General features: G+C 40.9%; 1 protein-coding gene across 1 annotated transcript; it reads right to left on the reverse strand.

Annotated features, from left to right (window-relative positions):
• Positions 1-1,630: 1,630 nt before the first annotated feature.
• On the reverse strand, positions 1,631-27,846 carry LOC137298885 (contactin-like). The gene is made up of 25 exons (XM_067831239.1): positions 27,774-27,846; positions 26,669-26,759; positions 26,062-26,156; positions 24,239-24,324; positions 23,353-23,639; positions 22,534-22,641; positions 20,202-20,531; positions 19,392-19,487; positions 18,350-18,583; positions 17,477-17,585; positions 16,549-16,739; positions 15,629-15,901; positions 13,639-13,920; positions 12,807-12,970; positions 12,194-12,320; positions 11,031-11,195; positions 10,287-10,436; positions 9,639-9,733; positions 9,100-9,189; positions 8,483-8,630; positions 7,626-7,747; positions 5,775-5,967; positions 4,931-5,046; positions 4,114-4,291; positions 1,631-2,843 (listed from the first exon to the last, which is right to left on the reverse strand). Exons 2-25 carry the CDS (start codon positions 26,757-26,759, stop codon positions 2,701-2,703), a joined length of 3,873 nt encoding a protein of 1,290 aa, XP_067687340.1. The 5' UTR covers positions 27,774-27,846; the 3' UTR covers positions 1,631-2,700.
• Positions 27,847-27,961: the final 115 nt, after the last annotated feature.

The raw sequence follows: 27,961 nt of genomic DNA on the forward strand, positions 1-27,961 counted from the left end.
CACGCTGTGTAGCGATGTCAGTACGCCAGCACTTTGGGAGTGTCATATGTGCATGTCTAAAGACCAACAAGTTTAATTACGTCACGCTACAACAGTTTTTTAACGTTTATACTGATCTGAAGATGAGAAGTAACAAATTATAACAGTACAGGCATATCGGGTTTTCAGGTTTCGTGTGAAATAACTGCAGTGGCGCGGAACAACATAGACTCGTGTGTAAATGTACTGACGGTTGCAACATGCTTCTCGACACAGCTTCGGAAGATGTCACACATTTGATTTTATGTACTTACAGTGATAAAATCATGTGTATAAGCAGCTCAGCCGCGTGCGTGTCGATAACGAAAAGACCCTAAAATGAGACACTTCAATTGAGATCCATGGTCTTTGGCAGTGTTATTTACGGTTCACTTTGAATTTACGGTACTTGAATTTAATGTTTGAGCAACTGAGTTTAGTTTTACCCCACGTTCGTTTTATTCAAGCAATATCACGGCGGGGGACACCAGAAATATGCTTCGCATATTGTACCCAAGTAGGGAATCGAACCCCTGTCTTCGGCGTTACGTGCGTACGCTTTAACCACTAGGCTACCACACCGCCCTCTATCGAGAGGCGAGGAGAGTACGCAACCACTCCCACCCTTCATCCTTCTCTAAATCCACCTATTTGGCTGCAGTCCGGTCTAAAATATCAACCAATCATCTAAATCCACAAATGGTATTGTTTAAACCTTGTGCCAGACAAATCAATAATAGCGATTTAAATTTATAGTAGCTTATTAAACATATGTGATCAAAGGTTGACTAACATTTTGAGAAGGTAAGTTATCACGACCCTCATAATGTCCTGATATCTTTGGCGATATCTCTCTTCACAGTGGAAACTGTATGACAGTGATTTATGAGCTAAAAACATCTCACCCAGAATCTGCATCTCGTTTATCGAAGTAATCGGATCGCCTAGTGTATATAAAGCTGGATGCTGCTTTGTACGGACATTCACACTGGGTATTCTCGTTACCACTCAGTCTAACGTCATCACGTCGGCGAGATGCAGGTTCTCAAACACTTGGAAAGTTGCCTTATCCATCACGAGTTCTTCCAGAAAACATCATTGTTTAGATCAGCTGACGCTGGCGTAAAACCTGGCTCAGCATGGAACACAAAGATAGGACTAAATGAATCGGTTTGATGTCAGTTTGAACGTGTCCGTGATATAGCACACGGCGTATTCGTCATGTGGAGGGAATATCAAAGTTCCACAAGTCGTTGATGTATCTAGCGGTAGTACCGGTTAAAGGATAGGTACAGTGCCCCTTTAGACCAAATGACGTAATGGGACCGAAGTTTGTCCATTCAGCTAATGCTGCATCATTTAGTGAGTAGGTGATTATACTTACATACGTCGCTTGTAGCAATCAATATTCCAGTGATATAACAGCAGGAGACGCTAGAAATGAGCTTCGCCATGTGGGGAATCAAACCCGGTTCACCGGCGTGACGAGCGAATGCCTTAACCACTAGGCTACTCCACAGTTCCGCTTCCAGGTTCATGCTACTATGGGGACTATGTCACAACAAGAAGCTGCTAACGTGCATTGCGTCTTTAACCAAAACAACAAAAATACTTTTCGGAATGTTGTATTCTTTTATTACAAACATGTAACAGTATGATAGTGGAAGGCAACAGGATGACATATACACATTCCAGACAGTATGACTGCTTGATGTAAAACAAAATAATGTTTCCGAGTATTACACATCGTTTACAAGTAAAAACAACATTCTTCAATAATCCTTTGCATAGATGTTTTGGTGGTGATAATATGATCTGATGTTTATCATCCAGTATCAGGGATGTTTTGGTGTACGCGTTCCGCCTTACACTCGTGAGGCTTGATGAACGTACATCTACTATAGGTAAATGGTTTTATAACTAGGACATGCATCGCGAAGGTCTTATAATGACATCATGGCTTTAATGCTGTAAGTTGTAAAAAACGTGAATCTGTAATACCTGTAAGCATTCTTCATGATATCGACACGTTAACTTCGAAGTAAAGCTAGTTAAACTCTGTTTATGGTTACAGACGTGCAGTTCATGAGGTCCCAGTGGCAGGTCGAATGATGCAATGACAGAAGCTCCGTTTTTCTCGAACTACATTTAGCTAGGAACATGTTCCAGTTATGTAGGTTATTTAACATCTCGTAATGTGCCTATTTCTGATGAGATACGTCTTTGATTTCAAAGTAACAGGTCTAGTGATGAAATAATCGCAGCCCTGCTTGTCTCGAACATTTAACTCGACATGTGTTCGAGTTAGGTGGTTCTTTGAAAACTCCTCTTGTGACTTTTTATGATGAGAAATGTCTTTGCTTTCAACATAGATTAAGATGTCTGGTCCGTATAATTGAATTCCAGTTCTGCAGCGCGATGAATATTGCAAGTATGCACATTAAGACATGAATGCGTTAGCATTGCATCCGTCTTGTAAGAACGTTGTATTTTATCAAGTTAGTTATGTAAGTAACTAGGACGTTAATTTGTAAACGCAAACCCGAGCAACATCCTGCCCAGCATGTATCAGCGCCGGGGATGTAAACATGCACATGGATGTCGCTCTCAGTTGGCTAATACCCGCGTTATTTTGTCTTGGAATGCAGACACAAGGTAACAGAATCTTGACGGAAGGGTCGCCTACAGGTTTCCATGTCTCCAGAGTATAAGCAGTGCCAGCAATAACGGTAAGAGGAGAGCCGTTAGTGGTGCTTGGAGTCTCACTGTTCCGGCTCTGATTGTCATTGATGACGCCATTGTGGAGTCAATCCGGACGGAGCCCCCTGAAACATCCCCAGTTTAGTTTATTTCATACAGATTCAAGGTTAACATACAAAAATATAACTAAAACTCTATATAAAAGCAATATATTGACTAAGGCAAGAGAGACGCGCGAACGTGCACACGCATGAACGCACACACACATTCGCACCCCAACCATGAAATCTTTGATCCTTGGGGATAAAGTTCAAATGGCATTAGGGCCATCAATGACATTGATGACGCCATGACAATTATTGTAGCTGCTTAATGCAACATGACTGCATCTGACAGAAAGGTGATCCCAAGGTTATACGCCGAGCGACACACATCTAGGGTTTGTTTTACGTCGCTCTTGACGATATTCGAATATAATCATGACGGAGGAAACAGGAAATGGGCTCCACACACTGAAAGGAAACAGGAAATGGGCTCCACACACTGAAAGGAAACAGGAAATGGGCTCCATACACTGAAAGGAAACAGGAAATGGGCTCCATACACTGAAAGGAAACAGGAAATGGGTTCCATAATCTGAAATGAAACAGGAAATGGGCTCCACACACTGAAATGAAACAGGAAATGGGCTCCACACTCTGAAAGGGAACAGGAAATGGGCTCCATACTCTGAAATGAAACAGGAAATGGGCTCCACACACTGAAAGGAAACAGGAAATGGGCTCCACACACTGAAAGGAAACAGGAAATGGGCTCCACACACTGAAAAGAAACAGGAAATGGCCTCCACACACTGAAAGGAAACAGGAAATGGGCTCCACACACTGAAAGGAAACAGGAAATGGGTCCACACACTGAAAGGAAACAGGAAATGGGCTCCACACACTGAAAGGAAACAGGAAATGGCCTCCACACACTGAAAGGAAACAGGAAATGGGCTCCACACACTGAAAGGAAACAGGAAATGGGCTCCATACACTGAACACACTGAAAGGAAACAGGAAATGGGCTCCACACACTGAAAGAAAACAGGAAATGGGCTCCATACACTGAAAGGAAACAGGAAATGGACTTCACATACTGTAAGGAAACAGGAAATGGGCTCCATACACTGAAAGGATGGGATGGATTGAATTCCTGTGGTGAACGATCGGCTTGGTTACCTGGCACCACTTACGTAGGTGAACGGAGCTGGCTGTAACTGCGTGCTAATGATGGACGTGTGTGTGTGTGTCCGGCGATGTGTTTGATATGAAACTCCCGCACACCAAATGCATACTAACCATCCAACACAAACAAATTCCAAGCATGTCAAGGTGTTGAGCCGACACATACCTAGAGTGAAATACCTAGTGGGTGTTTTCTTGCCATCTCCGCCAGGGCTGACCCCGGCTATCCTGAGGGCGTACAGCACCCCCTTGTCCAGCCCCTCCAGGATACAAGTGTCCACTACATCATCCGTCTCAAAGATATCAGCTGATCGGTAATCCTCGCTGGCTGGCCAGTAGTACAACTGTGGACAGAAGACGTGACCTTAGGCATCCTTCTGTTGGAATGCGGTTTATTACACATAGTAGAAGACCTATCAAACCAGAGACAGACACAAGGGAATGTAACCAGAAGTCATCTTAACTTATATACGAATTACTGGAGAGTGAGTGAGACTGATTTACGCTACTTAGAGCGATATTTCGGCATTGTCATGTCGATGGATACCGGAAACATGCTTCACACACTGTACCAATCTTCTGGATCAAACTCGGTGTATTTGGCACGACAAGCGAACGCTTTAACCACTAGACTACCTCAACGCCCCCAGTGGGGAATGAGTTTGGTGAAGGGCTCCATTCAGTTATTCCACAGTATAACAGCTGTATGACTGAGGAAGCTGGGGATTTCAACCACAGTGAAATCCGCGAGCACAAAGAAGACTCAGACGAACCAGAAACCATATTCAACCTCACCATCATACGTAGCTGGTTTCAGAAAATCCACACTGGCACACAAAACGCAGACAATAACCACAACGTGCAAGGACGTGTTACCCATAATCAATATAAACTGAACGTTAAAGTTTTTTCGTCATTGCATTGTGGCCGTATTTGCTCTACCAAGTACACTTTCTAGCCTGGGATCTAGTTATGTGCGTTACCTTGAATCCAGTGACGCTGTCCTCGGCTATAGTAGTGCTGATGCCTCGCCACCACACCCGTACACTGTTACTCCCATGGGAGTATATCCTTACCTCCTCTGGGTAGAGAAGGGGTGCTGGGGGAGAGACGGGAGGGATGATAACGCTGTACTCTTGAATATGACTTATGAAAAATTACATACTGAAAAATCGTATGAACTGAAGATCTTTAGAAATTTATTTTATCATTTCTTTTTCCTTTGAAGGTAGTTTAAACTTACAAATTCTTACCCGCAAAATGAACGTCACTGGCGCTTAGTTATCACGCACGAAGTACTTATACATGAAATCTTTTTTCAATATGTTTTATTAGACCTTTTAATACTTAAACAAAAGCTAATGAGTCTTTCAAAGTTAAAGAAATGGAATTGCTTTTGACATTTCAAACATTTTGCATATTGTTAATTTCTTATTACATGATCATTAACAAGATCTGTTTGTAAAACGGTTATCGAGCGACAGATTTACGTTTTTATAAACTCCTGTGATGGTTAAGCATACAAGTAAATCATATGCAACAGTAATTTTCTTCAGCTTTTAAAAACAAACTCGGTGTACATTTCTTTACACCTCAAAGTTTATCTTTGGTGTGAGTAAAAAAGCGTGGTTTTACGCCGCTTTTAGCATTATTCTAACAATATCATGACGGGCACATCAGAAATTTGCAATCGGAGTGACTAGCGAAAGCGTTGATATAAGGTTACCTCACCGTCATATTATCCTTTTAATACACATGCCAAAAGAGGAGACTAGTTTAGCACTTCACGGAGAAAGAATACCTGGGGTCGGCAGTGACCTGACGTACCGTGATGCAATGTCTCCTGGGTGTAGGGCTCCATCCGTGGTCCGAGTCCAGCCGAGTTGTACACCTGGACGTCCATCCATGTCCAGCCGTTCTGTTCCAGCCCGATGATCATCCCTTCGCTGACCTGGCCGGGGAACCTGATGAACTGCATCCAGTCGGTCGGATCACTGTCATCGTTCGGCCAGTAGTTGATCTAAAGGTGAGATAAAAATGGGGTTTAACGTCGCACTTAAAAATATTTCGCTCATATCCATATCACGCGCATGCGTGTGTATGTGTGGCTGCTTCGTCTAGCCGGGACTTAAGCTGGTTTTGTAGTGCTAACTCTCTGAGATTCTGAGATACCACATAAGCATGAATACCCCACTCAGACACTCAGACACATTATACTGAATCCGAGCCGACCAGTCCTTGTTGTACCCATCAGTGCAGAGCGCCAGGTCGGGAGCAAGAACCATGTTGTAACGTCTCTTAGTATGACGCGACTGAAGATCGAACCCGCGACGTTTCACTCTCTCTCTCGAGAGAGGTCGATAGGTCAGTTATTGCTTCTACATGAAGGGTATAAAGGAGGGAGAACGGCGGAGTCAGCAATTGGACTGGGTATAGACGGGGACAGCAGGTTACTGTGGTTTGGTTGAATGATTTTCGGTAAGCATAAAAATAATTACAACGACTGATAGTTTGTTGTACATTAACGCGCACAGTTCAGCTTGGTTGATGAGTGTATTTTATGAATGCTTCATAGTTGTGCGTCATATACCACTGGTTTTCATTCTTATGAATTTAACTTATTGAGATAGTTCCATTGTCACATTCTTACACAGAAATGCTTGTGTCGACGGTGAAGGAACCTTTATCAGTACTTCGACGTATCCGTGTTTCGACTATACAGAAGAAGCATATTAACACAAGGGACCAAGTTTTCACTTTGCAGCAACCGCCAGTTCACACAACGATGTTTGACGGCGGAAGTAATGACAAATCTTTCTCGAAACCATGCGAAAATTGTTATGTCGTTGTTTAAGCACACGCTATGTGCGCTATTGTGATTATTTTTGGTGTATAGTCATTGACATGTATAACGACGTTAAATATGTTCTTAACAAACGGTTCTCATACGGGACTTTTCATCACTACAAAAAATATAGGCCATATTGACCACTTAAAGATATTTGTTAAATAGACAATAATAGGTATGTAGAGGCACCGAAAAATAGCTACCAATTTTTTCAAGTGGTAAATAATCGTGACACTCCATGACAACCATGCCTTTAACTTTTATGTTGGGCGTAAGACTGATGTGATACAACCACTTATACAACCATGCCTTTAACTTTTATGTTGGGCGTAAGACTGATGTGATACAACCACTTATACAACCATGCCTTTAACTTTTATGTTGGGCGTAAGACTGATGTGATACAACCACTTATACAACCATGCCTTTAACTTTTATGTTGGGCGTAAGACTGATGTGATACAACCAAACTACAGTGAGGACAGTTTCCGAATACGCTTGAAAAATCAGTTTCCTAATATTTACAAGGAAAAATGTTGAGACGAATATCAGTTTTGAAAAATGGACAAATGAGACATTAAAAGCAGAAAAATCGCTGCTTCATAATTAACTGGACCAACAAATGAGTAAATTAAATGCTTACTCAGCCATTTTTCAGCTATATCATAGCAGTCTGTTAATACGGAACAGTGTTATGGTGAATGAAACAAGTGGTCGATATGACGAACACCGAACCACGCCATTGGGATTCGACAACATGCACTAAGTCAGACACTCACCGACCACACATTCCTTCGTTTATACGGCTGATTTGAGAACGTGACTATTACCTGATACCCTAGGACTCGTCCTTTCATGAACTCCCTTGTGTCCGGAACAGGGTCCCACCACACTTCCAGACAGGTCCCGTTATAGCCGTCGGCCCCGATGTTAGTCGGCACCCCCACAGGCACTGAACGAGGACATGTGCGTCAACATAGGGAAGAAATACAGATACAATGTAAGATGACGGCAATAGCATGCGTCACCATGGGAACGTCCTCGAGAGTAACCAACCATTTGGCCGATAAAGAGACTGACCATTTGTGGTGCCGACCGCAGCCGAGATGCCCACCTCTTGAGGACCAACTAAAGAGGCTGATCTGATGACACTTGTTAGGCCGATCATTGAAGCCGAACACTTGATATTAACAATGTCGGTCCTAGATTCCGAAGTTTCAGTACTTGCAGGGGAACACTAGAGGTCGACCCTTTGATACTCATAGGACTGACCGTAAATATTTTTTAAGAAGGAAGGGTTCCGTGTTTTTGTTTAAATTACAACTTTAGAATATGCTTCCGAAAATGCTTGAAATCCATTTTTTCAGATATACATTCAAGAACAACTGATCTGGCCATTCTGAATTCTCCGGAACAGTAATGCAGTAATCGACCTGTGTCTGTCTGGCCATTTCTCTATAAGAAATAGAAAACTACGTACTGTTTTGAAACATCAAAGGTATCTGTAGGCCATTTTACTAAAACATTGAAAACACTATCTGTCTTACACAAACTTCCCTGACCACTATCAGACTCCGCCCTTTTCCCCTTTCCTTCCCCATATGAGGAAGGTTCTGCCTCTTAAGACACAAATACCATACCATACACGGTGATAACATTTCGATACGATTCATGCAGTATCACTCACAAGCTTCCGCCGAATAAACGATTTCAATGGTGGAGTTGGGGCCGCGTCCCATCACGTTGAATGCTTGAACTTTGACCTCATATTCCAGGTAATAATAATCATTTCCCACAAGAGTCACGTACTTTTCCTGGTTTCCGTTGACCTTGCCCTTGTGACGTAGAACAGAACTATATGTCACAGACATGGTGGTGAGTGTGGGAAGATTATTTGACACAATGGTCAGAATTTTAACAATATTGTTTTGGTGGTTTTATAACATAATCAAGGATATAAATTTATAACAAGTGATGCCTTTGAAAACCGGTGCTTTCGAAGCATGATGAACAGAAATGAAATTTATATTATTCTCAGAGAAATGGATCGCTTGGCAATTCTCTTCAACGTGTTTCTCGGATATTATGTTTCCGAGAATATTTCTTTTTCGTCAAACACTACAATAACCAAACCCAATAGGCACCATGGATTGGGGAAGAACTGATGTACTATATTTCAAAAGTATCGATACGTTAATCCTTCACCATGTCAGCTATGACGTACAATTTTTTCGCGCAAAACTACGGGAAACTAAACATGATGTGTAACAAGAACCGGCTGAGATAAGCCTCGGGGTTACTCACGTATTGCCATAGTCCATCCTTGCCGTCTTTGAGTCTGTAGTAGATGTTGTAGCCGATACCGGGGCCTCCATGGTCATCGGGGGGCATCGGCTGTGTAGTAGATTATATATCATTATAGGTCCAGGAGAAGCATGACGATGATGACGATGACGATAATGATGATGGTGATGATGAGATAAAATAATTGTTTATTGCTTTCTGCTCTATCTAATATCATTCGCTTATGATGGTGATGAAGATGATGATGACGAGATGACGATGGTAAAATAATTTTCAGGCTTTGTAGTATATACGTTCACGGACGCTCAAGATGATGGTGATGATGACGGTAATAACTGGATGTATTTAGTGTTCATTGGTCTATCCGATGACGTACGTGCAAGACACTAACGTTATATTAACACTGACCAGTAGACCGTTGTGCACGCGTTTTGTTTTCTCAACTTACTGTGAGCATACCAACCAAGCCGCTTATCTAGATCCATTATTGGGTATGGATTTCGTCTGAGTAGTTTCGGTGGAGATACTTGTATACTCACGTCCCACGCAATGGTCAGGTCCCCCACACTGCCTCCCCCTCCCCTCACATTGTCCGGGGCTTTGATGGGCGGGGCACTCGGCGTCTGTATAAACGCTAGAAAAAGAAATTAAAACAACCGCGCTAATCCTAGACGATGTCAAATAGGAAGTGATCAAATGCAACATATGTCATATTTGGGGATTTCACTTTCTTAGTAAAGTACAAATTCCAGTACGTTTTGGTTGAGTCCCATCTAATACCCTCAGAGCCAGGCACCTAATCGGCAGCCCACAAAGACAGTCGCCCAGCCCGCTCAGCCACCGCGACTTCCACGAAACACTAGAATTTGTACTTTACTAATAAAGTGAAATCCCAAATATGACCTATGTTGCATAACCGTACCTGTGCACACAGTAGTCACTCTGAAGTCTAACGCGTTACAATTCGTCGGTCAAAATGCACCAGGATCCGTTAATCGTGGGTTCGAATGCCACATTCGCCCTAAATACAATCTTTGATCTGGCTACACTGCCTTGGACACCGCTATGTTACCCTTGTGCTGTAGGGTTCAACACACTTCTTTCAACTTCACCCAAAACACATTGCTGCCATCTGACGTTGGTCATATGTGTGACTGACTTGGTGGACTGGTTACATATATACTAACATGATGGCAGACTCGGATCTCCAATCCCATACTGGTTAATGGCTCTGATCCGGAATCTGTAACCGTTTCCTGGTTTGAGGCCCACAACGTCCGCTCGTCGCATGTGTTGTAGTGACTCTGCGTCATTGAGAGTCATCATATCTGGCAGATCTGTAATGTAAACAGAGAAGTGTGTTTTTGAGAGTCATTAGATTTGGCAGATTTGTTATGTAAGTCCATCACTGAGTGTCATCATCTCTGGCAGATCTGTAAATACAAAAATAGTGAGTGAGTGAGTTGAGTTTTACGCCGCACTCAGCAATATTCTAGCAATATGGTGGCGGTCTCTAAATAATCGAGTCTGGACCAGACTATCCAGTGATCAACGACATGAGCATCGATCTGCGCAATTGAGAACCGATGACATGTGGCAACCAAGTCAGCAAGCCTGACCACCCGACCCCGTTAGTCGCCTTTTACAAGCGTAGTCGACTTATATAGCAAGCATGAGTTGCTGAAAGTCTAATCTACCTATAATAACAATAATAATCATGCACCCTAATTAACAGACTTATGTAAAAGGAAACCATTAAACTGGACATCGTAGAAAGTCACTACATTACTTGACACACCAGTGAATGTGCACCCTCCTCGATTCAACGAGTGTTCATCGTGGTTAAACGTGTGAGCAATCTGGTTTTAGATGCCATTGACGAACACTGCAAAAATAAATAGCTACTGACAATGTGACTGGACAGAACATACTTTTGACTATAACTCTCCATCTCGGGTCAAAGTTGGTGGATGTTTCGATGATGTAGTACAGGATATCACGTCCACGTGACGCACCCGGTGACCATCGAACTTGGACCCCGTGACTAGTCACGCTGCCTGTCTCGACAAACACACCTGCTGGCTCCCCCGGGGGTCCTGTGTACCGACATAAAGCATTTTAACTAAACAACGATTCTCTTTCAAAATTAATCATGTCTTAGTCCACGAGGGGGTATGTACCGACTATGTCTGGGTAAGGTGAAAACACGTATCAAATACTAGTATTATCAGGAAATACTACTTTTAGCCTGTTAATTTATGTATTCTATGATTATTTTCCCTACTGTAAACTACAAAGATTGCTAGGAAACATGAGAAAGATATAGGATTTGTTTTCCTCGAGGTGTTTCTACCAATTTATTTCTACTGTTCTTGAAACAGGACTTAAAAGACTGCGGCAACCGGTCTCCAGGTTGTTTCGGTTTCTCGTTAATAGCAGATCTTACTTGATTGTACCACTAAAGAAGATCTGAGGATTCGTGATAACGGATCACGCAAAAACGACCATTCATCCACTTTCCCTGTTTGAAAAGTGACGTTCTGACTGTGTTATCTGGGAATGGTTGCAACAGGGTATTTGTAAACATTCCTTCAAAACCATCATGTATTTCTTCCTTCGATATCAATGGGATAAACATCTGAAATGGAGGAGACTTGCTATTGCATGATAGATGAATTGCCATACAATTTCGGCAATTTGTTCGACATTTCAGAATGTTCTTCTGTTCAGAAATCCAAATTTGAATTGAGAACTTGAATAACATTTTTTAATAATCCTGTTTAAAATTCTGTTTCAGGTGAATTCAAATTCGCATGTGATTGTGTATCTGAAGTGTGTTCAGAATCTGGATCCGCCTTGGCTAAGCCTAACCATCCGATTTTTAAAAATCAATTTTCACGCTATACATGGTACGGGGCACTGGGTACGCTTCTTCCTAGTATCCCTCTAGGGTTACGTGAGTTAGTGAGTTTAGTTTTACGCCGCACTCTGCAATATTCCAGATATATGGCGACGCCAAGGGTTAAAACAATTTCAGGTTTTTGCTATGGTCCCTTTAACGATTGAACTGGATATGACGGACGCCATGACGTACCCATGACGGTGAGCTGGGCCACCCTGCTGTCTTCCTCAAGGGTAGTCTCTGCAGTGCATTTGTACTCCCCGGCGTTTTCAAAGCCGACATTCCGGATGTAAAGACCAGGCTTCACGGGATTAGTGTCCTTTAAAAAAAAAGGGCGAAAAAGAATATTTCATTTTCGAAAAACATCACTATGATGTAAATTTGATTATTGTCTTGGGTCATTAATAATTATTGATTCCGATTTGGTACCATTTATTAATAGTATTATTATTTTAAGACTGCAAATTGAAATTATGGTGATCGTTTTGGTTGATCAGTTAATCAAACTAGTCATATATAGCACCTGTTTTAGTCAGTGAATTTCCACAATGGCCCTTAGAGGAGCCGATGTGGTGCCCAATATCTAATTTAACTAACAGATTAAGAGATTGGGTGAGTGATGTTTTAAACCGCAATATGTCAGTATATGTGCAGTCTGCAAATAGTTTATTCTGGACCAAATACACAATCATTAAGTCTTCATGCTTAGAACACATCCCCTTCAGTTATTGCTTAATGTCCCCAGGTGGCAGATCCGCTCAAACATCCCCACATGGAACCATATGAACACATTCATCCATCTCACCTGTATAAAGTGGGTGTGGTCATGGAAGTCGATCAGCCTTCCGTTGAATGTCCACACATACACCATGTCAAGATGAGAGTCGAACGAAGCCTGGCAGTAGAAGAAGGCAGTCGTGTTGACCAGTACTTTCGTGTCAGTAGGAGGTGTCGTGATTCTTGTTTGTCCTGTCATGATCAGTTAGGGTAAAGTAAATATTCTATAATCCATATAGTAATTATCATGATATTGTTAACATTTTATGTGACATTCATTATATACACTGTATGACACAGCACCTCTCTTAATCAAAAATGCATTTCTCTCAGTAATACTATCAGCCCCCCCCCCCCCCCCCCCCTCCCCCAGCATATATAATCTATTCCCCTAAAATGTGTATTTAGATTACAATATTGAATTAAAAAAGTTCGCAAGAATTAATACAACGTTGCATCAAATCAGCTCTCGCACCCTCTACCGGCTGAACATTATTTCCAGAGAACCCCAAACAGTTATGTCCCTTGGAACGCACTTTACGAATATCCCTCCGACGCACAACTATGAACACCGAATGCAACAATTTTCAGTGTACGGATCTCAACACTGACAGAGCATTGAGCATGCACTAGTTGCGTGGATATGTGCGCTCTATGAATATCCTTTGATAGCAATACACAAAAAGACTGTCATGTTACCATTTCGCTGATACCACAAGACGCTAAATATCAATCATTCCCCGCCCTCAACATACACAACACATTCATTTGAATTGTGTAGTGTGACACTTGCTGTGGAAGTAGATGTTTTACTGTTGTCCAAATTTATATTCAATTTATTTGAGTTGTATGTCACTTACTGCTGACTGTCAGTTTTGTGGAACTTGATGCTTCCCCATTGTCATTTGTTGCAGTGCATGTGTACATTCCTTCATCTGATGTTTGAAGGTCCGTGATAACAATGTATCCATTACGTAGTTGACGGTAGTGACCTGAATTTTCCGGAAGTGCGACGCCATTTTTAAACCACGTGATCGTTGGCTGAGGAGCGCCCTCTGGCTCACACATTATAGTCACATTGCCTCGAACCGCTCCCTTGGTAAACCGAGGCAGTGGGTGCTTATTGAACGTTGGCGCGATGGCTGCAAAGTGAAACAAGAATGATGGTGTTACAGCAAAGGAGAAGCAACAATTAAAATGAGTGAGACACGCCCCTTGCTCATCGGACCCAAGATATATCTGAACTGTGGTTCTGGGATTCCGCTGACCGACATCATGGACATTGATATACCACATTCATCATCTCAGTCAAGGAGCCTGAACACCTATTAGTCGCCTCTGGCGATGGGTCGATGAACACCAAATATAACTTGGATCTTCAGGGGACAATGACATCAATGATGGCAAGATTTCACAAGCGTACAAGAGTTGTGATCATTCATCCCAATCAGCATTAATGCATTATCTAGTTGTTAAGTTAAACTTTTTTAGAGGCATTTAGAAGTTGCTGAGCTGAAAGTGACGGAACAAATTTTATGGATGATCAACTTCTTTATTTTCACAATAGCGACGTTTCGGTATGGATTCTTATACCGTTTTCAAGCATTTGGGAGGACAAGGTGTAACAGCTTAAATACAGGTACATGAGATATTGCTCAGGAGATTGACAATAACAACATAATTGAGGAGATGAGATAACAACAACATAAAAGGATATAACTTGAGTTGTTGACATAACCAGTAATTAGTGTGAAGCCAGGGATGGGGGTGGGGGATTACAGCTTTGAGGAGACCAATGAATAGAGGATTAGTGACAGGCGCCAGAGATAAATATTTCTTGATTAAAGTGTCGAATTGGTTAGGTAGAAATATATCCTGATCCCTGTTTATAGAAGGGTTGTGTCTGCGGATGTGAATGGCTTCTGCCAATTTTCTCTGCTTGTACTCATGTTTGTTGCTGGAGAGTGTTTTGATAGTGTCCCAATTGATTTTGTGGTCAGGAAATTTGGTAATGTGTTCCGAAATGGCTGATTTTTTGTCTGCTTTGTTTGTTGATGTCTTGTGTTCTTTGATGCGAGTGTTTAGTGGTCTGGATGTTTCCCCAATGTAGTTGCTGTCACAGCTGCAGCTGATGTTGTATACCACACCCTTAGGCTCTTGTTTTGTTGTGGGATTTCCTACCATTTGCCCCGATCCTCCCATATGCTTGAAAACGGTATAAGAATCCATACCGAAACGTCGCTATTGTGAAAATAAAGAAGTTGATCATCCATAAAATTTGTTGCGTCACCTTTAGTTGTTAAGTTGTTGTTGGTTGCTAGTAGGTCAGCTGTGGCTAGTCAGGTCTGGTAAACAGTCACAACATGGTGAACAGATGGACATACAGGTGGCTATTATGACGACCTCCCTATAAATACTCACTGACAACAATGACATGCATCGTTCTGAATTTTCGATCCTTCATGAAGCAGCACAGAATTCATGTCTTAGGGATAGTGTGTCATAATACCTCAACAGGCAGAGCAGATGGATCCAATATCGAACCGAATTTCTCTCGCATTCCATAAAGTGCAGAACAAAATGACACCTTCATACATCAATGAGTAAAGTTCCCTACAGTATTGTACTGTTCACACCCTAAGAACGTCGTAGAACCTTAGAATTCGTCTGACAAATATATCTTACTTTCACATATGAACGCCTGGTACATTGTGGAATGAATCACCTCTTGAAACGTTACTGGTGTTAAACTATTCAATAACTCATCAGTTCAGTTTCAGCTCACGGCAACAACCAAAAATTACGGGGGTATAAATGCAAAACAATTTATCCATTCAAAGCTTAACTTACACAGCACTCTGAGTTGCGCAGCACTCATGGTTTCCCCGTGAGTGTTTCTTGCTGAACACTGGTACATGCCATTGTGTTTCTCTGGGTCGAGCTTTAGGATGGTGAGGGTAGATCCAGTGATATGTGTGTCCCCCGGGACAGGCTGTAGTACCTCGCCGTTCTTGTACCACATGTATATTGGGTTGGGGCTCCCGCGGGCAACACAGCGCCAGGTCAGCTGGGAGTTGATGTCCACATGTTGGTTTTGGAGGGGGACGATAAAGTAGGGCTTGGCTGAAAATGATATTTGGTTAGTTGATTAATGGCTCTTCAGTATTCCTTTATATGACAGTGGTCTGTAAATAATGGCGCCTAAACCTGACACGATGATCCATTGGTTGATATTATGAGCATTGCAGTCAGGACATATGCAGTCAGGACAATATGACCTTTGTCAACCATGACGATTACATGCAACTCGTACTTGTGACATTTATCAAAGGAAGGCCTTGATGTTACTGAAAATTGTTCAAAGCGACTCTTTATTCAACAACGTTCTCTTTAATAAGAAAACTTTAACCTGCATGATCTTGTTTTAATTCCCAGTACCTCTATTTAAAAGCATGAGTAGATTTTGTTATTCGATTGTTCGTGCTCGGAATGTTTTTTTCACAATATTGTTGTGTGATTACATATATATTTCCCCAAAAACATATACCCCAAAACCCATCCCCTACCCGTGGTCAGAAGAACTATCGGTTTCTCACTAAAGACAAACAATCCCAACCCACCACTAGGATCTGTACATGTTTTCGAGCAACATCAAGACACTAGGAATCAAGTGTTTTGCCAAGTAACCCATATACCATCCCCGCTTACCCCATCTTAAAACACATATACACGCCTCTTCCTTGTCCATCCTTAGATCTGCATATTCTCACCTGCTATATCCAGGTAGTAGGACTTGCTGTCCCTGGCCGACGTGCCCCTACTGACAGTGCAGGTGTAGTTTCCGCTGTCCTCAAGCTGGGCCTCTTCTATCACCAACACACGGTTGTGGTCAAGCATCTTGGCCGACCTGGGTATGGGTCGCCCTGACCGGTGCCACTGGTAGAGAAACTGGGTGGTTGATCTGGAATAGGAGGAATTTGGCAATTTGGTTATTTGGCAACATTAGTCGTACATTATGAAGCTTGAATATGCATATCGGAAGACATGGCGAATGAACGCCGTTGTGGAAGTGGATAATGTATGGCCGATTTTTTTCTCCTCCCGAATAATCAGTTTGTTGAGATGACAGTTCAAATTCAATTTGATACCAACAAGCCATCTACAACAGAATGACGATACAAACACTCAATCCTTCGGTGGTGTAGTGGATGTAAAGGGTGGTGTTGCAGCGGTTGAATCTTAATGACAATCAGTGTAATGCATTTCCACACGCTCTTGAGCAAAAATATTGATTGCAGGGTTCAGACAGGGTGGCAATTACATTAAGCACCATCTTTTCAGTCTGGTATGACCCGACCCGGGCATGAAACACTGACCTTCTGGTGTCCTTTTACATGAAGACTGCATATCAACCCATACAGGGAGGTTCAATAAGAAGGTGAATATTGTGTGTCGCCGCAGTCAAACGTTTTGTAAGGTCTAATGTGTCGCGTACAGTACATGGGAGTCTGGTTCAGGGGACGCATTGGGTGAAAAGATGTTAACATCGATGAACATAATCAACCCAGTCCCAGGGGAATAGGTCCATCCGCCCCATACTTATTATAATTAGCGTTTACGAACCGTTCACTAGCTCATTTTACATTTTCTTTATATCATATTTCAAAGTTAATGAAATTGCAAGACGTAGATACTTACGACCCATATGCAAAACACTCGAGTCTAACATCTTGACCTCTTAAAGGCGGCTGGGGAAACACAGCGATGAAGTCATTCTGGATTTCTGGTCCCCAGTCAGCTTTGGCCGCTGTAAATGACAGACAGTAAAGCATCAATCTAATGTGCTGCCATGAAGACCTTTCCCCTATAGTGCAATTTGCAATAGTGAAATGTATTCATACACACCTATTGCACTCACACACAGACTCAGATTCACTATATCCCTGCTTCACATCATGATATATGCAGCGTAGCAGTGCTACAGACAAAGTTTGAATATGTCCCTGACAGACTGGTGTGTGTACAAATCAGTCCGTGTTATCAGCAGCATCGGTTACGATTCAATCACGTATATTATTTCATATTAGCAGTTAGTTCTTCATGACAGGATTCATTGCGCAGTATTGTGTACATATATTTGTCTGATACTTCACTCGTTGAGCGTGTTAAGGCTCATGATAAAACAAGGCTTTCCACGTTTGTTTTTCCAATAAGCCAAGGATGCAGAAAATATTCCAAATGCTGACTAGGTGATAGGTCTGTACGTCTGTACTGTACAGAAACGAGGGTCAACCAAGCGAAGTGGTATATCAAACTAGAACTGGCTTGGTTGACAAGAGAATGTTTCTCACAGCAATTTTTGTATCGAGGTTATGTGCAGTGTTGAGGAGGGGAGTAGCCCATGTTGGTTCAAAAGACCATGCTTTCATCATCAAATAGAACAGGAAGTGTTTTCTCACACTGTGGTGGGTTGTCACATCGTGACAAGGAAGTATCATACATGTCCGCAAACATCTGACACTAATGCGCTTGTATTTGTATATGTGTGGTATCACTAGGATTCCGTCTTACCTTGATCATGTACAAGAAGTGGGATGGGCAAACTGGTTCTGGTCGGTGGTTGCGACGTGCCTATGGAATGCCTGTTCCGTCCAGTCAAGATAGCAATACAACGGTATTCTCCTTCATCAATCCGGGTCACCTCTGAGAAATACAGCTTCCCATTGGCTGAGATGAAGATGTACGGCTGCATTTGTGGCCTCACGAAGGTTCTCGTGTCTCCTTTCAGCCACTGGTATTTCACAGCTGCAACACAAGCAATGTAGCGATTATTTATTAATAATAAATAAATGTTATTTTAATCATATTGAAATTATTTATTGTTTATTCACAGATTCAGGTTACCATGGCCGTATTTAGAAACATATTTGTGTATCCCTATACGTAAACTTATGAGTGTTATTAGAAATTTGACCCATTTCTATTAATGATATATTTTATGACTACTGCAATTTAACATTATAGTGGTATAATTCAGATGTTAAGGTTTAAAGAATAAACGATGTATCACTGGTTGTCATATGTTCTGTCCACTTTTAGAAAGATGTGGCGTGAAGTATAATATGGAAACAATAATGGACTTAAGAACGCCACCATGAGTATCACCATCAACTAACTCGTTTTGGCGCAAAGGGAAAATATCTTTGACAATTATATGCATAGATCTCTGAAAATGGATGATGACGCAGGGGTTCGCGAAAGGAGTAAGTTGAGGAAGGATAACGCGCCAACACCACCAGCCCCATCTCCATACACACACCCCACAAACACACAACCACACACGCATAAATATGCCTAACAATGGTAGTTTTTAAAGATATTAATTTTCAGTTAGAAGTTAAGTTTGATTCAGAACTTTTTATAATGCTCTGAAGTACAACAGAGCTACTTTATCATATAGATTTGGCCACACCCTTCTTCACAGAGATTTGTGTGTTGTGCTCAGTCATATGCTTAAGTTGCCTTTCCAGCAGTTAGCAATATTCCAGTTGTATGACACGGTCGCTAAATAACAGAAGACTACTTGGTCACCTCGCCCATTTAAACCACTCACCTGGCCTGTATGAGATCCGACTACACTGTATGGCTACTCCATCATAGGCTTTGGCGCGGACAGCAGCGTCTGGGACATTGGAGAACTCTCCAAGATCTTGAAACACAATTGAGTACAGTCACACAACTTTCATCAAACACTGACGCTGAAACAGTTGGGTTTATACCGTCTCTGAACTGTTTGCTAGTCACCACAAAATATAGGTTTGACATGTAAGAAAAAACATACATGATGCAGTTAAAATTAACAGTTGCGTCGTATGGTGCTGAAAAAGAATGATATCAGACGAATCTAACATTCTCACAGGATCCTGTAATGGACACAAGACTACACAATGGGCTGCCGATCAAAAATATTCACGTGGTACAAAGTATGATTTTTTTTCGATTTTCGTTACATCCTCGATGATATCCAAGGTACATGTTCCGATAAATCTCCAGTAGTACCATGGATGCGTCTACGACTTGACCCAATGATTGTATTACGACACGTCCACCCTAGGGATTATCGAGGTGTTTGACTATTAGTCAGAGGTATTAAATCCAAACTACCATCTCCAATATGATAAATGGGTTCTTCAATACATGATGCATGTGTTTCGAAAATAATGGTTTCTTGATCACAAGTTCAAACTTTGTTGTCCCTCTTGGAACGGCGTCATGCAAGATCGTTTGTAATGCAACAGCAACGACATTTCGGAACCTTTCTGTTGCATACGAATTAAAAAAACAAAACAATGACATATAACCGGTTTATTTTACGTAATAACCGCTTTTGGCACTAACTCGATGTGAAAGGAAGACCACTTACTTCCAAATGAGAGCTGGATGGGATTCCCCAGGATCTTGCCGAACTTGTTTTCTACCGAGCACCTGTATTGACCAGCGTCCTCGCTTTCGATTGGGTTTTCAAGGATTAGCTTCCCATTGGTTAATGTGTACCGTGAAGTAAGTTCAGGGGTCACTTCCGTATCAAAATTTGGTCCGGTGAACCACTTGTATTGAGGTAGCGGGTTTCCTGTGGCTGTGCATTCAATAACTGCATGGACTGACTGGCCGACCACTACAAGACTCTCTGGCTGAGTTACAAAGGCTGGGCCTCGGAGCAACTCGTTCGGGTCGTACGTCTTAATGCCATAATCTGGAAACGAGGCCATGATACATACAATCCGTTTGAACAGATTGAAAATTATGTTGACGATGCTAATACACCATGTATTGTATAATCATGATTTCATGCACAACAATTCTTGTAAGAGTAACAAGGGGGCATTTCAAGAACGCAAGGGTCAACTGAAAAAAATTGGTAACCTAAATATACAGCTGTGGCAAGCTAACAGCTATTTATCAGTGCAGTTTAAAAGATGCAAGTTAACTCGGAGGTGAAGTGCATTAGGTGCGGACCATTAAATATAGATATATACAGATAGAAGTCGTGGCGCATTTTCAATCAGCCAGTAACAACATCATTTGTCTCAGCAGACAAGGGGCAACGCAATGTTACGAACGAAGTTTGAGTTAAGCAATGCTTAAGTACAATGTTTCCACCATTTTCAATAACACGTGCATGTTATATGAGCGCTTAATGAGTTATTAGGCAGCTGGGCGCTCCTCTGTTGTGAAGGAGGGTGTATGAATGTGAATAGAGACGGCAATCTAAGCACCATCAGGTTTGGGAAAATGAAAATGAAATGGTTTAAAAATGAACGTGCACGAAACGCTGGCCATTTTGTGATAACGTGAGGGAAGAGGTTGAAAGCAGGCTAATTCTACAGTTTGCAATATCAAAGCTTTTACAGGATGGCCAGTAAGCCCTAAATTTAGGACTAGATGAATCATCACTGAGACGTTAAGGAACTCATTGGGTGTCCTCCCACTTGTTCCATGTCCCATCACTTAGGCAGGTAAAAGTAACAGTCTAAATGCCTGTTTATCTGACAATACCCGACCCCTTACATTATCAAGTCACGTTTAGTCGTGTTTGTGAGTGATGCAGTTTACAACAATGAAACCCTGATCACACAGAAATACGTATCACGAGGATGGAATGTTTCTAAAGATGTTGTATGTCTCGCAAATGTCTTTATAAACCTGCCTCAGATATATCAGAGTATTCTAAAAATCACCATTGCCCACGAATAATGCTATGTGCCAAACAAAAGCACAATCTCAGTTGCCTCGAATTTACACATAAAACAATCATATTTCTGAATGTACAGCCTGACGTCTTAACTGCAAGCACTTTGCTATGTACTCTGCTATGTACTCCGTTGTTTATTTGCAGATATGCTAACCATGACCATATCATCTGGAAATAACAATAACCATATACATCTAATAATTAGGAGATAAACATCATGTGTTGGCCAGTTTCCGGGTGTTATTGAGTATTTGAAGCACGGGAATGCATTTGGAACCGACGGCGTCAGTAACACCCAGAAATTGGCCAACACATGATGTTTACCGACAATTTAAACAAAGAAGTAAACCAAAGGGGTTTTACTGTCTGCACTCGTTTACATCGAGTATGGGTACAGCAGTGAAATATCATCAGCTGGCCGTTTCAGCTGGTTCCCATCGTAGCATCTGGAGTTGCTCATTTGTGACCTCATTCTAACTTTACGTCACAATATGATTTGAATGACGTCACCACTATTGATGACACAACAAAACAATTGTTTACGTGTCGATACGAAGTGAATAGTCTTGCAGTTTCCGGGAATCTAATACCATTTGATAATGTTCTTCAACCAATCAGTTTACAGAACACAGTAACTTTTGGTTTACAATTCATAATAAATATTCCCTTCAAATGGTAGACGACATGCTACTGTCATGTATAGACCAACAAAAATTAAATTAAGTACTTCAATTAAAAAGTTCTACCTATACTCATTCTGATTTCTGTCACCTATCAATGCTTTAGTCCATGCTGATATGAATATGAATCATATTAATTCGGATTCGGTTATCTAACTGATGGAGACTAAATTCAGTATGTATTCGAGTAACTGAAGTAAACCGCTCATTCGACAATCGGCCCTTGGTCCTGGGAATCTAAGTATAATAATGGGTTCTACAGGGAGTATGACGTGGCGTCAGGTCATTAGAACCAATGCAATGAAACAGTGATGATGGTTTACCATAGTCCCTTTCGACGTGCACGATGCGGTACGACTCGGCCATGCTGATCTCACAGATGTACGGCAACTTGTCACCCGGGTGTACCAGACTCCATCCATAGCCGATCACTGAAAGACAAAAAAATATAGTTGTTCTCTGAGAAAATGTCGGGCAAAAGAGATTGCATATCTGAAAATTTGATTTTACGAAAATAGACACATAGAATAGACCAAAACATTATTTGGCAGTAAACTGTCATAGAAATATTACAATAGTAAATAACTCAGTTATTTTATCAATAGTATATATACCAAGTGAATACGATACGCGTAACATCCAACATAATTTTATACTGAAGTGGAAAACTAAGGGATCACATGAATGCACAAGTGCTCCAATACTCTTTTCCAGGTTTTTTCACAAGCTTTGTAGGTTGTGGTGAAACCTGGACATAAAATAAGGGAACACATATCCTTACATGTGATTCCTTATTTTTCCCTCAGTATATATACCCATACGAACGCCTGAGCCCCTTACATTATCGTGGACAGATATACTGTAGAGAAGAGTCAAATGCCATCTCATGCCATACAATATGTGACCTTCATTTAAAAAATTCTCCCCAAAAATATTTCTTTTCACTCACTTCTACTCTTCTATTGCAAAACCATTAAACATACATAGGAATTTGTTACTTCTAATGATGCACGATATATTTAATGACATTACTTCAAATCCATCCAGTATGGTGTATCAACGCTTTTCCCAAACAACCTACAGCCTTAAAACGTCTGAAAACATGTTTATTCAAACCGAATGAACTGTATATACGTACGTACCTCCATATGAATACACAATGACTTCCCCTTTGGTGAAGTCTGTACCCGGAAGCCAGAACTGCTTGTCAAATGCAACGACCGTTCCATCACCTAGCCACTTGTAAGAACCGATCATCGATTCCGACTCAGACTGGGAGCTGGAGGCGGAACTGACGTCATTATCTTGGTCCTGTGACCCAGATGGGGACTGGAGTGACCCTTGACCAGGCACAATGGATGCTTGGCTGGACACAGTCGTTGTCCCAGTTGCCTGAGACTTCTGTACCCCGCTTGTGTACCATGACCGCCTGCATCACAGGGATAAAGAATGAAAGATGAAGGATGAAAGATGAAGGCACTGGTGTCAAAGTGGGTCCCACAATGTGCTCATATCAGAACCCGATGTCAGACAATAAGTCTCATTAAAATCGTAATACAATCAATGGTTACTGCTCTGATATTTATTTTCCTCGTTTGTGTAACAAAATCTATATCAGAGAATATGATTTAATTTTCTAAAATAAAATGACCTATGACTTTCACGGCTTTTACCGAGTATGGTGTACAATTACCCAGGTAAATAAATACCGCCGAACAGTATTGATAAAACTTTTGATAAATCTAAACAAACTGTTATGTAAAGCTACTGAAGTCTGACAATGTGCGCTTTCCAGTTTTGATTTATTTTTACTGGTCACTCTATATTACTTTCTGTTCGTTTGTTGCAATTCAGCTACATTACAGCTATCGAGCCTCCACAAGATAATCCGGTGGTCGATATCCTGAGCATCGGTCTACACATCTGGCTAAAGCTGCATGTACATGACTTGTGGATAGCTCTTATGAAAGACACGTGTTGCTGAAGACTGAGTCAACTTAGATTCTAATGGGTACCCATCCTACTTACTGGTACGGATCCAACCTCTGTATCATATCACTGATGAAGTTATGTTCCTGGCTGCTGTCCACGCTCAGCAAGGCCGCTCCATGATACTGTTGAGATTAGTCACATGGAGATTATTACCCGAATGGGTTTTCGTAGCTTCATTAAAATATTTTAGGAAATAGGCATGTGCATTTTCCTTAATAGCGTTTATATGCCATTAAAGAAATGTGTGGGATATTAAATCCATTTTGGGATCATACCACTAGCTAATGCCAATACTTATGACAAAAAGTAATATAGATCCGTACAGATGAAACATTTCCAAAGGAATGGAATAAATTGTCACTTTTCCCTTAATTTCTCTTCATCATCTGTTTCCTCCTTGGCTTCATCACATTTGCATTTTAACAATCTTGTAAATCCAACATGCCCTGTTTTTAATGGCATACATACGTTCTTTTTATCTCCTAATATAATCGATTTTTGATAAAACTTGCTGTTAACAAACACTTTATCAAATACTGTCCTTCCTATAGTATTAGTGTGAACTGACGTATTTCCACCCATGGTATCTTTCATATCCGCGTATGAGTATAATGTCTACATGAACTGTCCCATTTATCATGTATTGCGCAATGATTTCCAGCCAGATGTCTCTGCAGACTGACCCATATTCCATATTCCATGAAACCTCTTGTTAAGCACTCTCGGAACATCTATGAACAGGCAGACATAACCGTAACATCAAAAAAGTAGTAGGCTTTCGCTTCATATCGTGCAATATAAAATAAAATGTGTAGAGTTGAACTTCGGAGGTACCACCAGGCGTGCACTCTTTACCAACATTTTAAAGAGTGTCATAATACTCTTGGTCAGGAGTTGTTCCATAAAGGTTGAAACATTTTTGGCTTTGAGCTCAGAAAAAAATTCAAAATGTTTTATCGTTGACATGTGGGGGACTTTACCGCCGTCAGCGCATCAGAGACTGAAATCATGTTGGATGTAACTCGCTATTTCGATGTTTCTCATATGTTCCTAAATGTTAATAACAACCGCCACACTGGGGCAAGACACGTCTTTTTGCCAACACCTGGTATCACTGATATTTCTATAGTGATTCACAAACCAGTTTTTCTGAACTGTACAATCAATTATGCGATAAACACAGCGTTCTTGTAGATGTGGAAAGTTTTTGTCGCATTTGATGATTTGCCTATTTATCGGATCCTGATAGCATTTTATCGGAGTGGTTTATGGCTTCGATAACACGTACCATTACACGGTCGAGATAATACATACATTCCACCTTTTTGGAATAAATGTCAATTTCCTTAGAACTTCAAAGAAAGTTTTTGAGTTAACCTTTTTCATGGAGACACAGGCCGGTTAACACTAACTGAATTTATGAGGTGATTATATGAATAATTGTTTCAGTAATATAATGCATCAACGAAAGAGAATAGAAAGTCTCGACTAAAGCAAAAAAAACATTTCTTGGACGGAAAAAGTATGTAGTGATGAAAATGTATAGCCTGGATAGCAGATGTAGTGTAAAGCATCACACAAATCAGTGATGGCACCAGGTGTTCACAAAAACGGCAAGGGCAAGCGTATGTAACATTTGCCCCTCACTCATCTTTTTTTCAGATAATATTTTAAAAAGTCTTTAAAATTGCCGAACATCAGTATACAACAAACTTAATGCCAATCCACATTTAAGCAAAGACCAAGAGAGAATTTAACGTTTCTAGATGAGTATCTTTTATTCAAACATAAACATTAATTCATCTTGATGTTATTTATATTGTAGATTTTAATTTAAATTGTTAATTATTCCAACTTACTGCGCATGCAGCTCGAGCATTCTCGTGTGATTCTTCGGGAAAGCTGACAAACTTATAGCATTGTGACCAGGAACTGACCCAGTCGGACGGACAATCTGTGTCATAGGTTAAAAGTCAGTTGACAGACTGGGTTTGGTATAAAGACATTATGTATGATATAGCGTCTGACAGGATATCGCCTGCGGCATTCAACATGCTCCTGTGATGAATGCGTTGTGTAAGCGTGTTGCACAAAAACTGGGAACAACAGGCAAATGAGGAAAGATGTTAAATGGTGAGACATAAAAATAGAACAGGATATACAGTTTAAAAATCATGTGGTGTTTTTAGATAAACAGGTAATAATATCCACGTCATACAACCGTTGGTTATCGATTTACATAATTCTACAGCATTTACTGACATCAACATTACAACATGTACGTATATTTTATACATATATTTTAGACGTTCATATCTTACACACACACACACACACACACACACACACACATACATACATACACATGCATGCATGCATGCACGCACGCACGCACGCACGTACATACATACATACAGACAGACATACATCATTTTAACGTTATGCATTAACAGATGTTATACTCACCAAAAACATGGATTTGCTGAAATGATTCCTTGACTAAAATTGGTATCAAAAGCAGTTGAATGTGTAAGAAGAATCTCATTGGTCTTGACATCTGAAATGAAAGAATTTTCTACACTTCCGTGTTTGAAGGACAGCGTGCAGGGATCATCTGATGACAACTTAGGGGCCAGGCCGAAATGTGACATACTTATTACATCTACAGCTGAGTAATGGACAGTCACGCCAAATGGGAAACGGACAGAAATTGCATATTGTTTCCTAACACGAGGCTGTAAATTGTTTGATACTTTGGAATCTTTGGAATTCGGGTTACCTGGATTCATCATTTAGCAAATATTTATTCACAAGATTTTATGATTAATTAATATTCTGAGATGGAGATGGGGTGACTGAATGTGTCAAAACAATATTTGCGAGGTACGATTTAAGGACGTTTGAGTTTCAGTTACGACTTAGTGTAGGAGTTTATAAACAAAACGAAATGGAAATACAAAGTCGAATGTTCAAACAAAAACTAAGCTACGAATTGATTTGTGTAGGAAATGTACAAGATTAAGAAGGTAGATAGATTTGAATAATTGTTTATTTTCGTATTTTAAGGCGTAAGAAAAATCCAAACTCTTTGTCTTATATTCCTGTGTAATGAATTGTGTGGTGAGGATATTTACAGCGAAAATGGGAACATTCTCCGCCAGTTTGCTGCAAATTTGGTGATGTACATTTGTGTGGGTTTTTTTTCCACCATTAGCAGGAACAATGCCCTATATTGTGTTGACATAATCATCATTTTGTCATAGATTGACTCGGGCAGTGCTGTTGACCTACAATATTTCCAGTTGAAAAATAAAGTTTTGAGCGTATAAACATATGATATCAAAGTATAAGTCAGAACCATGTGAAATGCCATATACAATTAGCAACCAGTATGTAGCGCATAGTCACTAGTTTATTTCAAACAAAATTTAGTTGACAAACCTACATTTGACCTGTGACGCCCAACGCCCAAAAAACAGACTTCGCGAAAGGTAGATGGTTGTAGTTGCAGATATTATAATCAAAACGAGATGTTTAGTTTCTTTGCCACTTTCTTAAAGTTATCACTCACCTTTCGAATCCTTTTAGAAGCATGGTCCACAAACAACAATGGCGCGCATTCCTCTTCAATGTGCGACCTCTGATCTGAATATTAGAATCAGGCTGCGTTTCGGCGACGCAGTCATGCAATCTTACGGTAACGGTATCACTTACATATCACAATATCCTTCCGTCGTTCAAGTGTGATTATGTCTTTAT

The sequence above is a fragment of the Haliotis asinina genome, chromosome 10 (assembly GCF_037392515.1).
Source record: "Haliotis asinina isolate JCU_RB_2024 chromosome 10, JCU_Hal_asi_v2, whole genome shotgun sequence".
In the NCBI taxonomy this organism is placed as follows: domain Eukaryota; kingdom Metazoa; phylum Mollusca; class Gastropoda; order Lepetellida; family Haliotidae; genus Haliotis; species Haliotis asinina.

Coding starts and splice junctions, on each gene's coding strand:
- LOC137298885 (XM_067831239.1), bottom strand. CDS start 26,759: ATGTCAAGACCAATGAGATTCTTCTTACACATTCAACTGCTTTTGATA. Junction 20,532..22,533: donor GCACGTCGAAAGGGACTATG/GTAAACCATCAT, acceptor CCTCGTTTCCAG/ATTATGGCATTAAGACGTAC. Junction 19,488..20,201: donor CATCCAGCTCTCATTTGGAA/GTAAGTGGTCTT, acceptor TTGTGTTTCAAG/ATCTTGGAGAGTTCTCCAAT.